We start from the raw sequence: 13,609 nt of genomic DNA on the forward strand, positions 1-13,609 counted from the left end.
ATTGCAGGGAAGGTTTCGTGGGTCTCCCTCATGTGAACGTAATATGAATTCTTTCCCTTTAAACGTCCTTTACGAGACGTGACTCTTTTAGTCATATAATCCTCAAGTGCTGTGAACAATTCTAAATTTTTATGATACAAAATTTCATATAAATTTATTCTAGCTGCCACTTTTATGTACATTATATTTATGAATACAAACCTGTGATTAATACTGAAAATTTTATTGATGCAATTGATGTTATGATTAATACTGAAAATAATGTTTAAGCTAAAAATCAATTTGAACCCTTTTTTATAATAAGGAACATGCGCCAAAGATTTCCCGACAAAGATTTTGGATTATGGTAAAGCACACAGGGTTTACTTGCATAAAAGAAGAGATTTTTTGAGGGAAACAGGCTGTTAATTCACAATACACTTGTGAAAAATCCTCAAAACCTCCCATGCAGCCGCTAGGATTTAACATGCTCAACGATCTTACCTCTCCACCGTTACTGGGATTTCTCAGCTTACAAAATATGTATTTTAAGTTAATTATTTACATAACAGAACAAAATAAAATGACAGATTATAAATAGTGCATTTTACTGACAAAACTACTGTAAAGAATCAGAATGATGCAATTAACTTAATGGCGGCCGATAAGCAGTGCTGGTGCATATGTTTTTTCAGAGAAAATCATTTTGTTCGTGTTGTCGTAAAACGAAAAATATTCATAGATTATTTTTTACAGTTTTTAAAAGAATCATGGATTATCTGTTTTAAGAGAACATCTTCTTGGAAAATTTTCAAAATGAAATTGGCTTGAATTCATATTATGCATAGGGAAAATTATAAAGACACCAAGCCGCTAACCTGTTTGGTTACCAGCGACAAATCCAGGACAAACATCACACATCCAGCATTCTTATTCACTCAACTGCAGTGAACTTAAATATTTGTTTGTATATTATTATTATTATTAAAATAATAAAAATATTTACTCTAATAAAAACTGTTGTTTAAGACATTTTTTTTTTTTTTTTTTTGGTTAGGGATTTCACGAGAATAATTAATTCTGAGTTGAAGCAAGACAATTTCTTAGAACTTAATGCTTCAAAAAATTGAATGCTGGGATTCCTAGGAAAGAAATTATCCTCAAAAAATATATTCCACAAAAAATTTTGAATTATATTCTTATAATGACTTCTTAAATAATTAACAATTGTTATAATCATTAAATATAATGCTTGCTTAGTTTTGTAACATTTTAAGGGAAGTTACAAAATGTACAATAATACCCTTTATTTACAAAAATACCATATTGAACAATTATATTGTAAGCTAATAAATAACATTGCATTGTTTCTTATTAACTATGTGTTATTTTTCCTTTTCAGCTTTCTGTTATAGAGTAATGTTTTTAATCCTATTTCAGACAAAGTGTACTAGTGTTTCAAGAACACGAAGGAAAGAATTTTTTAACTCAGTCAATAAATTCATGATCAACTGAAAATTCATAAAGACTGTTTCGGGTTAAAATTCCATTTCAGAATAGAATAGTGTATATAAAAAAAAGTGAAATGCAAATTTTAAATTGACATTATTACCATTTCAGCCCTTAAATAACTCCTAAATGTTTTGTTTATTGCTCTTAAAAACAGATCAGGTGTTTAAAAGTTAATACTGTAATGTTTGTATTAAAAAATCTCGAAATTATTGCTTAAGAAAAAGCGGAAACAAAAGCATTATTATTATTTATTTATACCAAAGGCACGTTTAATTTCTTTGAGATCGAGAAGATATTTTAAAAAAATGTCTATGCTATATCCTGAAATGACCTAATTATTTGTTTTCATAAAACAGATGAAAAATAAGTAACATTTGAAACCCATCCTTTTTCAAAACAGCTATCCACGTATAATCATAAAAATCTTTTTTTCTGCTCTTGAAATTAAGATATTCAGTTACCAAATTTTATCTCACTGAATATTTAACTTTACTTAAAAGAGCATATTTATATACATTTTTAAGTATATATTCTTCATTCATTTTGAAATCCCCTTAATATTTAACTAGAGTTTATTTAAAGAGCAAGTTTAAAAGTTACATTAAGTTAAATCAATTAAATTTGGCAGAAATAATAAAACAGATGTTTTTCAGAATAATTATACAAATATTATGCTAAATATCTATAAAATATCTATCTATAAATATCTGTGGGATCCAATAAATATCTATAAATAAAAGAAAATTATTTTAAAAAATTATTATCTTCATATAAATGAAGAATATAGAAAAATCTTGAAAGATTTAAAGATTTTTTAGTTTATGACAAAAACATAGAAAATCAGAAATAATAGCAAATGCAATCGAACTATAAATATTGCTTTTCAAATGTTTCAGGAATCTCACAGAAAGAATGAATATTGCACCAGATATTTTTAATTTGGATTTTATTAATAGCAGTTTAACCAATCTGCATTAAAATTCATATGATAATCAATGACCCAGAGATTTAGGTATTTTAAATTAAACATGAATAATAATTAAAAAAAAAAAGAGCGGGTAAATTTTAAAACCAAGTTGTTTCAAAATAAGAGTCTTTTAGGAAAGAAAACTTTTAAGATAGTGTTTGCACGTGTACCCTGCAACTTTCAGATGGTCATCACGGAGAAACTAGTCATTTGCAACTTTCTTGACAGCTCACATCTACGGGTACTAATATTTATGGTAGTAATCCATCTCATTTACAGTCGGAACCCTTGATCAAGTATTCTGGGAAGGGAAAGAACTAACAATAGCAATAGCTGACATTTTTCAGAGGTTTAGGGTTATTTTCCCGACATTTTAAGGGAAGCTCGGTCCACAATTAGTGACATTGTTAAAGGTATTTGTAGAAAATCATTCGACAGGCTAAGGGTTAAGCACATTCTTAAAAGTGGTAGATTGTATATTATATTATTACCGAATATTTTTTCAGAATTAAATTCAGATGGAGATATTTCAAATAGAGGTTATTTGAGCTATTAAAATAAATCACGCATAGAAAGGATACATTTTACCCCCTTTTAATTGTGCTAAATCAAAATCATGTCAAAAAGTTGTTTGTGAAAAACGAACTGAGTAATTAAATAAGAATAGTTCTATACAAAATAATAATAATAAAATTGACAAAAAAGTATATATTTAATGATAATGTTAATTTTTCTGAACAGTTCCCACAGTCAGCTTTTTTCTTAAACAGTACGTAAAAAGTGAATATAAGAAAACAAGATGGAAGAATTACATTTCGGAAAAGCAATGTTATCCATAATCAAGTTATAAATTGATTTTGATGAGAAGAAATCCTTTTTAGCAAGAGAAAAAATAATTAATAAATCAGTGAGAGTATCTTAATCAGAGCAGATTATTGCAAGGGTTAACAATTTACAAGCAAATTCTACAGATCTAAAAAATTCATAAGGAAAGAGATACAATCTAAAGATGATGATTAGACAAATTTATTGATTTAATAGTCAGAATTTTTCATTCTTTTTTGTTGTAAATGACGAATTACACATTCAATGAATTTTAGAAAGACATCAGTAGCTCAAGCATAACTAAAAAGCAGAAAACATAGCGCAATATTAAAACAAAATAATATATTAATAAATCATACTTCACATTGCATTTAAATTTTATAACAATGTAATTTGAATGTATGTTTGCATCTTCAAACTGCCCTCAGAATTTTGTACTTACAATTTTTAAGACAATCATTATTTTTGAATATATATTGTAATTTAATTCAAGATATATATGCTGTACTAAAAATTCATATGTAATAGCTTATTAATTTTTAAAATGCTCTATTTTAATCCCAAAGCACATCTGAAAATTTGATATAAGATAAAATATAAAATTTTTATTGAAAAAAAAACAGATAATTTTCTTACTAGTATCTGCTAAACTGAAACAAGTTTTATGAAGAGCACCACTGTAAAATTCAAGGCCTATAATAGCAAAGATTATGATGGCAAAAAGCACCAAGAGGCCAATTTGGAGTAAAGGTGCCATCGCCTTGATGATAGACTTGAGAACTACCTGAAGACCTGTTAAAATAAGTATTCCATGTTTAGCAGTTTACATAAAAAAAAAAAAAAAAAAAAAAAAAAAAAAAAAGTATTAATGTGCATAAATGACATTTAAATAAAGTTAAATTTAAGAAACTTTTTTTTGGTTAACACAAAGCACATTATAAAATAATCTGTGCTTCAAATAATTTTTAATTAGTTTGTATAAGTAGTTTTAGTAAAACAACCAAAACCAATCTGAACATTATGTTTTACTGTTAAAATTATTGCAACATTACATATTTTAAGTGGAATTTTTACATCACTAGATAACAAGGCTTTTAACAATTCATAAATAAAGTACATTAATTTTCTTTATATGAAGTGCATATAAATTAATTTAGAATTTCAAACAGAAACATTTTTATTACAATAATTGATAATATAACACTGATAAAATTAACAAAATATCATTAAATGATTATTTATGTTTAAATATATGCTTGTTTACAAGAAATAAAGTTTGCATCCACTTATAAGATTGAGGAATAATCTAGAATCTTTAAAGATATTTTTAGTTAATCTACAGTATGCATTTTAGAAGAGGGAAGAAAAAAGAAATAACTGTAAATTTTAAACCAGTATGATTAGCAACCATCATAACTGAAAATACACAGGTGAACAAAATTAAGAGATAGAAAACACTTTCCCAGATTTCTCCTAAAATACCACACAAAATCTGGAGAGTTGTTTGCTATATAATTTTACTGTGGTCCAGCTGTACCTGATAAAGTATATTTATTCCTGTGGGCACTGCTATGCCAGCAGGAGGTATAAAAGTCTGCGTCCAGCTGCTCAACTCATTCCGCTCTACAACACAGTAGTGATTTTCATTGTCTTTCTAGAATAATTGTTGTTTTTGGGGGTGAAATGCGTACACATCATCGCTTAGATGAAGGTATGAGAATTGTGGATAGGCTTGAGGCTTGAGGCAGAGCAGTCCCAAGCTCAGGTTGCAAAAGAACTGGATGTAACACCAAGTGTCATTTCTAATTTGTGAAATCAGTTTAAAAATAGTGAGACGATTTTCAGAAGACCAGGACAAAGTCACCGGAGAGCCACAAACCTTGATGACTTGAATTTGGTATTTTCAGCAAAGAACCAGACAACGTTTATAGCCACACAGCTGTCTCATGACCTTGCTACTGCCACAGGAATATCAGTTTCAAGGAAGACAGTTGCCAGAAGGCTCCATGAGACAGGACTGTATGCTGGAAAACCCGCTCTTTGCATTCCACTCACTCCCTGCTACAAAAGAGGGTGTTCACAATGGTGCATACAACACCAACACTGGATACAGCTTCAATGGGCTAATGTTTCTCTTTACGGATAAGTTCAGATTTAGTTTACAACTTGATTCTTGGCAATTATTGATACAGAGGGAACCTGGGACCTGATACCATCCCAGCAGCATCATGGAAAGGGACCAATAGTAAAGAAGGGATGGTCTGGGCAGGGATCATGCAAGATACCCAACCACGCTCCATGTGTTTGACACTGGTTGCCTAGAGGTACAAGCAGGAAATCCTAGAGCCTTATGTGCAACTTTTCAGGGGCACTGTTGGCCCTGAGTTTACATTTTATTTATGACAATGCACAACCGCATAGGCCCACCTGGTTGATGACTATTTGAAAAGCAATGATATTCACAGCATGGATTGGCCAGCCAAATCTCCCGACCTTAATCCCAATGAACATGCTTGGGTTGCTCTTGGGAGGATGCCAACTCCCACTCAGAACCATCCAGGAGTTAAAAACTGCTCTGGTTAAGGAGTGGGTGCAACTTCCACAGGCACTCCTGAACTTTATCGTTATCAGCATGGGTACTCATTGTGCATGCTGTTTGTCAGAGGTAACAATACCAGCCACATTTTCACTGCCATCTTTCAACCTCAAATTTGGACCACATTGGAATCTTGCCCATAACTCATGCTAATGAATGACATTTTTGTTGTTATTTTGTCCACATTATTGTCATACAATAAACTATATCCATACCTAATTTCATTTATTTCTAGCCCATATTTCTTGAGATATTTGGGGGAAAATGTTCAATCCCATTAATTTTGTCCACCAGTGTATTTCTAGTGTACTGTACTCTTTTTGTATGATTATATTACTTACTATTAATAGTTTACCTAGAGCACAAAACATGAAAAAAATAATTCCATCAAAAGCATTTTTTAGTTAGACTGGTGAATTTTTAAAAACATCAGTTACTCTGCATTTTAAAGAAAAATCCACTTATTAAATGAAATGATGGATTTGTAGTTGTAAGAGTCTTACAAGAAAGAAACAGACATGAGAAATAAATATGAATTATATGAGCTGTTTTTAATTTTATCTCTTTCTACCTCCATTTTTAAGATATTAACAATATGCATTTATTCCCCTTTCATTCAAATGAATATTTATTTTATTTCTAGTTTTTATGGCATATACATTATTTTTTAAAAAAAATTAACCAGGAATGTGCGTCAGATACATACAGCTCCCACATGGTATAAAACCTTTAAAGGTATAAAACCTTTAAAATATCACCATCGCAAGTTCACTTATCTTATTCACATCACTTTATTTCTTTCTAATATTAACTAAGCTATAATTTGACCAATTTTACAGCACATTTTTTTATATAATATTCTGCTTAAAAATAAAATATGATAAGCTTTATCATCTTTACTTTAAAAAATATTAGTAGCATAATAAAATGTATGCGGAATTTAATTGCAGTCATTTCAGAATATTAAATTTCATGAACTTAATTGCATTCTATGTTATTCTGTTGATGGAAAGTGATAAAGACAGCAGCAGACTATTTGAAAGATATTTGGAAATTTACATTAGATAGGTAGACATTAAATCAGAAAGAAAAAAAAAATGTCATAAATCTGGCAAACTACAGTAGTGTACATTTGCTGAATTTGTCTTAAACAAAAGCAAAACACATACTATTCATGAGCTTGTCTACATTCAGTTTAATTTATTTTACACTCACAATTCAGCTAATTCAGTGATAAGAAGGAATATTTATCAAGTCTATGAACTATTGAAAAATATGATTTTTATTAAGAAGCTACGTAGAAGAGCTGTTGAAGACAAAATGTACTGGAAATGAATCATTCAAATTCTTACCAAATTTTTATATAAAATTTTGAGATCTTAATTAACCTTCAAATTCAGTTGCAATACTAACAAATTACAAGTACTGTTCTTACTGTTAGTTTCCCATTAAAAAAAAAAAAAAAAAAAAAAAAAAAAAAAAAAAAAATCTGAATGATAGTCATAGATTTAAAAATTATTTTTAAATGTATTTAAACTGCATTTAAAAACATAAAATCAAACAAGCATATGTTTAATATGAAAAATTTCCCCTACAGCTTCTGTCTGCTTTTACATAACTATATGCTTCTAAAATAATATGCAGATAGACAGCTTTGACCGGTGAGATGGCCCACCGTCATGCAGATAGACGGCAAATTGTCCCATAAAGCCTGAGTATTATTTGCTTCAAGGTAATTGACTGATAATCAGATTGTTAAACTTTTAAAAAGAAAAAATTTTAAAGGAATTGGGCTTATATTACATAATACAAGGCTATTCCCAGCAATCAGCTTATTCACACATCAAAGAGAACTGAAGCCTGACATTTTTATATGGGTCAGGAAAAACAACTTTGAATACAACTTAGAAACAATTTAGGTGCATTATTTTTATAATAAGTTAATCTGTGGGAAACCTTATTATTTTAGTCATAAAAGTATTACAGTTCAAATGTAGAAGACGTTATAGTGAACATCACATTGACTGTGATACAATACAATGGATGTTATATGAAAATATGAATAAGCTTTAAAATTAAGTAATGCTAAAATTAGCTAAATGGGAAAAGAAGTTCAAGAAGTAACTAGTATCAGCTGTCTTTACTTTTCATGCACAGTGTATGTAAAAATACTAAACAGACATACACAAATATAACTTTCAAATATTTTAAACACAGTTCTCCTATAAGTAAAGTTAAAAAATACAATAAAACTTAACAGTTACGAATGCAAGTTATTATTTCATAAAATTAAATGAAATTCCAGATGAGCATAAAAAATCATGAATAGATATAAAACATAAGATCAAAATATACTTTTTCTTTGTAATATTCCATTGCAAAAATATAAATGAGCAAAATGCAGCTTATCAATCTATAACTGCGTTTCTTTATATGTTACAAAATGAAATATATTTATAAGAAAATAATTTTACATTTGCAGGGACAATCTACAATAAATAAATAAATAAATAAATAAATCCTGTACCTACATTTCATGGCATTTTAGTATGATTAGTTAAATAATATAATTAAATAATCTAAAATAATGCAAATATGTTTTTGAGTTAATTTTTTTATTTAAATTTTCAAAGCATACTTATTAAGGTGTTTCATTCTTTCAAAGATGAATTACCTCTAACATAATTCCCCAACAATTTCTTTCAAAGAAAAATTACCTATAATATAATAAGTAGGTATAGAAAACATGGTACTATTCGGTTTCGAGGGCCGTAAAAAATCGCCAAACTATTGTTGATGCCAATGCTGCCAAAAATAATTGCGGCAAGAAAGGAAGTATAATAGTAAATAACTATCTAAGATTGATGTTTTAATTTAGATGAAAGGTTAATTTCATATAATACTTTTTTATTATTATAATTTATATGAAAAAGGCTAAAGATGACTGAATGGAAACATTATTTCAAATCATTATTATAATTTATATAAAAATTGCTAAACATAACTGAATGGATGCCTGCATCGCTATTTCGCTACCGACTTATCGCTAAAGCCTAATTTCATCTCGTTGGTTGTTCAAACGTAATTTTCTATAATGAATGATGCCTTTTCTTTGAAAATATTCTCGATAAAGTGCAGAATCGCTCACTTATTTGTTCGGCGCTTTTTACAAGGGTAAAAACAATTGGATTTTTGTCAATTTTCTTTTACTTTTTAAGTGAAAATAGGTCGATGTGTACATAAATAATGTCAAGAGTGTGCGCAGTGCCATTTTTGTGCAATTCTAGAATTTTTTTTAAAGTGAAAATAGTCGATGTGCACATGGATACCGAGTATGTGCAGTTCTTAAAAACGTGGCAAGCAGTGGATGATTCTGCACTTTTCCCAAAATTCTATTGCCGACGTTTCGTCATGGGCAATTGTTAAATCCATAGGATATCAAAAAAGGATTTAAAATCAAAAAAGTATTTAAAAATTAAACTAGTATTTCAATGGCATCTTAAGAAATATAGAACTATATAAACTTACGCAATCTGAAATCAGTGCGTATGCTAGATTTGGCATGCTGTTTAAATGGGCGCGTTTGCTAGATTTGACGCTTTTGCGCATACTTTTCGTTGCAATTTTTTTATGGCCCTCAAAACAGAATAGTACCGAAAATTTCTATTTCTTTTTCTTTATTTCCAACTAGCAGCTTCGCTGCCAGCCTTGGTCTGGCTTTTAAATGTACCGGAAAAATGGTTGAAGGGAACACCAAACGTTAAATTTAAAAACTGCGTAGGATTTTACTCTGCAGGACAACTTCATAAAAAAAGTTATTACATATAACAAAATTACAATGAAATAAGCAATATCCCTTAATACAAATATTAATTATCCTAATAAATAAATTAACCAACTTCCCTTTGCAAAATCTTAAAAACTCAAATGGTATAAAGGAGGTTAAGAACTTTGTTTCCTAAAAAATCACTCAAAACTTTTCAGTATCTTAAAAACAGTAAAATGAGCAATAAATAACATAAAAGAATAAAAAAAAAATTCTGAAAAGCAAAGTATAATTAATGATATTTTATCTTATATTTTCAAGAGAAAAAAATTACAATGAAATACGCTATATCCTATAATACAAATATTAATTATCCTAATTAAAAAATTAACCAACTTTATGTTGAAGAAAAAATATCATGCAAAACTTTTCATTATCTTACAAACAGTGAAATAAGCAAAAAATAACATGAAAGCAACTCGAAAAACATAAAATTCCGCGCAGAATTTTACTCTACAGAACAACTTTATTTAAAAAAAATCAATAAAAATGTATTTTATATATATATATATAAATGACAATGAAATATGCCAATCTCTTAAAAACAGTGACATAAGAAATACAATGGAAAATTGTTGCCAAACCCATATTCTTAAAAGAGTGAAACTATTCAAAATGATGCGATTTCATCAAAAATCTATCAACAACAATAAGACAGGAAAATTGTTGCCAAAATTACATTTTTAAAGATGTGAGATGTGAAAAGTGTACTCGGAAGCTTCATTTAAATTTTTTTTTAAAAATACAAAATATTATCATTTTTCCAAAAATCTTTTTGTAAAAGCAGTCACAAGTATGAAAGTTTAATGTGTTCAAAAATCAAAGAAAAATAAACTGAACATTTTTAAAAATAAACTTTTTTAGAAAAAATCACGTTGAAAAGGTGTTAAGCTCCCTTTGTTAAATAAATTTGTATTTAATAGATTTATTGAAACATGAAATTTATTTTAAGTTCGTAAAATAGCTAAGTGCCTACGTTTCAAGACGATGTGAAAATGGAGTTTGTAGAGTAAAATCTTGCTTTCCTACAGCCCATTATGTCTCAAAATGACGCGATTTCATCACAAAATATAAAAGTAAAAAAAATTCAAATTCGAATTTCAAAAAAATCGCTTCGAAGTGCACTGGTTCTTGTCTAGATGCACCCATGTACCAAAAGCCATTGGTTTATTAGCTTATGCGCAGCGCGAATGAAAGACACACAGACACTCTTTCTTTTATTATATATAGAGACTAAAGGTTCTTTTCTTTTTTTTTTAATAGCTGTAAAAAAAATTTAACAGATGTGTCATTTTTATTCACATTCTTGAGTATGTCAACAAAACATCAAGAGTAATGTTTGAAATTGCCTGCAATCTCTCGGACAGAGCACATTAAGTGGTGTCTGTGTCCACAATATTTGCAGTCACATATTGGCCTGTGAAGTTAGAGGCTTATTTTTTAGTTAGATTATGCAAAGCATTTAAAGGCTATGTGTCTAAAGGGGAGAGATGCCTTTAAGAAAGACTTTTTAGGAGAAACTGGCTCATATTCAGATTACACGTGAGGAAAATCATGAAAATTCTCAAGCAACCAGCCTGCTCTCCAGGATTGGAACATGTGAGGTTAGAAGCATCCTATCATCAGCAAGTTTCATGTTATGCATGAAACTGTGGAACTTTGTGGAACTTATATATATATATACTGGTGAATCCGCACTACTTTGTACTCTATTGTACCACTTGTCTCAAGCTGCATGTCAATTTGCTGTACTTAATTCAATATTGTCTTGTATTTTCAAGCTATTGTTATTATGGACTTTTTGCTGCTTTGATAGACTTATCAACTTTCATACACTGAAACTATGTTGTCAAGCACTTCAATGTCATATCTATCACTAATAATTTGTACCATAATAAGACATTTAGCTAATAATACAACATATACAACAATTTTTTCTAATTGCTCCAAAAATAACTTCTTAGTAGCCGAACGTGCCTATGCCAATGATACTGTATATTACTAATCAAGCAATAGTCACTATCATATGACATAAATACCACCAACAAGGGATGTGCTTTATAGGTGTACAACAAACCTTATAAGTCAGAAACATTATGTTTTCCAGTCCACGGCTGTAAATATTATGGATCTGAACATGCCCATTTACATGTCCTATTCTGTGGGCTGCAAGTGACTGTGTAATACCAAAAGTTACCCTTAATGTTCTGTTCACATGTTTGACCTCTTCTGAAAGTTTCATAACAACTGGCATCAGAAAGTTCAGTAGCTTTTCTTATAAAATAAAATAGTAGACATTATAACATGATACAAAACTTTTAGTCATTTGGGAGTTTGGGATTGGTAAAAATAAATTTGAAAAACTATAAAGCAATTTAATCAAGATTTCTAAAAAATGTATTTTTTTATAAAATTAGGCAAAGTAAGAACATTGTGTTTGGTGTATATTTTATTCAAGATTCTAGCGATTTTGAGGGCAAACAGGTATAGGTCCCTCTTCATCAGGAGCAAACAACATCTGCAGATTAGCAGAATGCTCTGCTCCTTACCCTTAGAGCAAATGTAATATCGAGAAAGGAAAAAATCTGCTTTGTAAGCATGACTCCGTATTACTACGTACTGAATGATAAAATGTAATGATAATAGAACAACTTCTGAAATAATATTGAAGTAATATATTTAATATTAAATTAAATTAAAAGAGGGGAAAACTACAATTGAACTGAAGGAGGACATTCAGATTTACCATTATAAAATCACAGTAGGAAGACGAATAATCATAAATTTTATTTTTATCATTATTAGCAATGGAATATTACATCATCAAGAAAGTAATCAAAAATATTTATAAAATAAAGTTATTTTACTAGCATCTGAGGCTGGCTCATGCTTTATTTTTTGGCAATGTAAAAAATTTCATTAAAAGCTTAACCTTTTCCCTTTAAAATACTTCTGAAAAAATAATTTCTTTAAGCCCTCAAATTTACCTCATCAAATTTATTAGAATTACACACTAAAGATTTTGAAATGAGTATTTCAAAATAACTGCTTCTTAACCTGAAGTAATATACAGAAACACTCATTTTCTTTGCTTCTTTACCCAAAACATCACATTATAAGCGATTAAAATCTGACTTACTTGGTATGCCAGACACCAGCTTCAGAGGCCTCAGAACTCTAATAGCTCTCAATGTTCTCAAGTCTATACCTATGTCTTGGGGTACAACATCTATGTCTTGGGGTACAATGAATGTTATAAACCTGGAAAAATGGGAGGATATCTACAGGTACTCTACACTAAGGGATTACAAATGCAAGCTAAAGCATCCATTTGGTAAACTACTGGAAACTAGGCAGAAGTAGCCATCACATTTAACTACAAAAAGCAGGAGAAGATACTTAACGAGCAGAAGGATTAGTGACATAACTGCAAGAATGAGAGGATTCTTGCTCAGATTACCATGCATACCATGAACACAGCATTTTTTTCCATTTCTGTATGGTATGAACATGAGAACGGAAGATTCAGCTCAAGTAAAAAATTTGATATTGATGCTTGAAATAACAATATAAAAATACTGAGATACTGCCTCAATGGCTCTTTATCTACTCAGTTTTAGGCACTAAGTCAAAATCAAAATATTTAAATACGTTCCCCAAAATAATTCATTTCTGTAGCAATTTACAACTTTATAAGTAATACATTATACTTGTGCATATCAATATTTAATATGATATGCACAATGAAAATTTAATTAAAAACTTGCAGGGTGAGTAAATTTCTCTAAAAACTGACACATTATCATTTCTTAAATATGATAATAAATATTCTGGATCTAAAATTGAATTTTTATATTACAAAAACATAGCTTCAACTAAGCATAGCTAAATCTCATCATTCACA

General features: G+C 29.3%; 1 protein-coding gene across 1 annotated transcript in view; it reads right to left on the bottom strand.

The window, feature by feature from the left end:
* Nucleotides 1–13,609, bottom strand: part of LOC118182704 (voltage-dependent calcium channel type A subunit alpha-1-like) — a 454,834-nt gene that overhangs the window by 260,463 nt on the left and 180,762 nt on the right. The window contains exons 5-6 of the mRNA XM_085811365.1: nt 12,845–12,966; nt 3,920–4,075 (exon numbers count right to left, since the gene is read on the bottom strand). Of these exons, the coding sequence (XP_085667491.1) occupies nt 3,920–4,075; nt 12,845–12,966 (278 nt within the window). The remainder of the gene's footprint in view (nt 1–3,919; nt 4,076–12,844; nt 12,967–13,609) is intronic.

This window comes from Stegodyphus dumicola, chromosome 2, assembly GCF_044657685.1.
Source record: "Stegodyphus dumicola isolate Sdum_Otavi_A_Nest chromosome 2, ASM4465768v1".
NCBI classification, from domain to species: Eukaryota; Metazoa; Arthropoda; class Arachnida; order Araneae; family Eresidae; genus Stegodyphus; species Stegodyphus dumicola.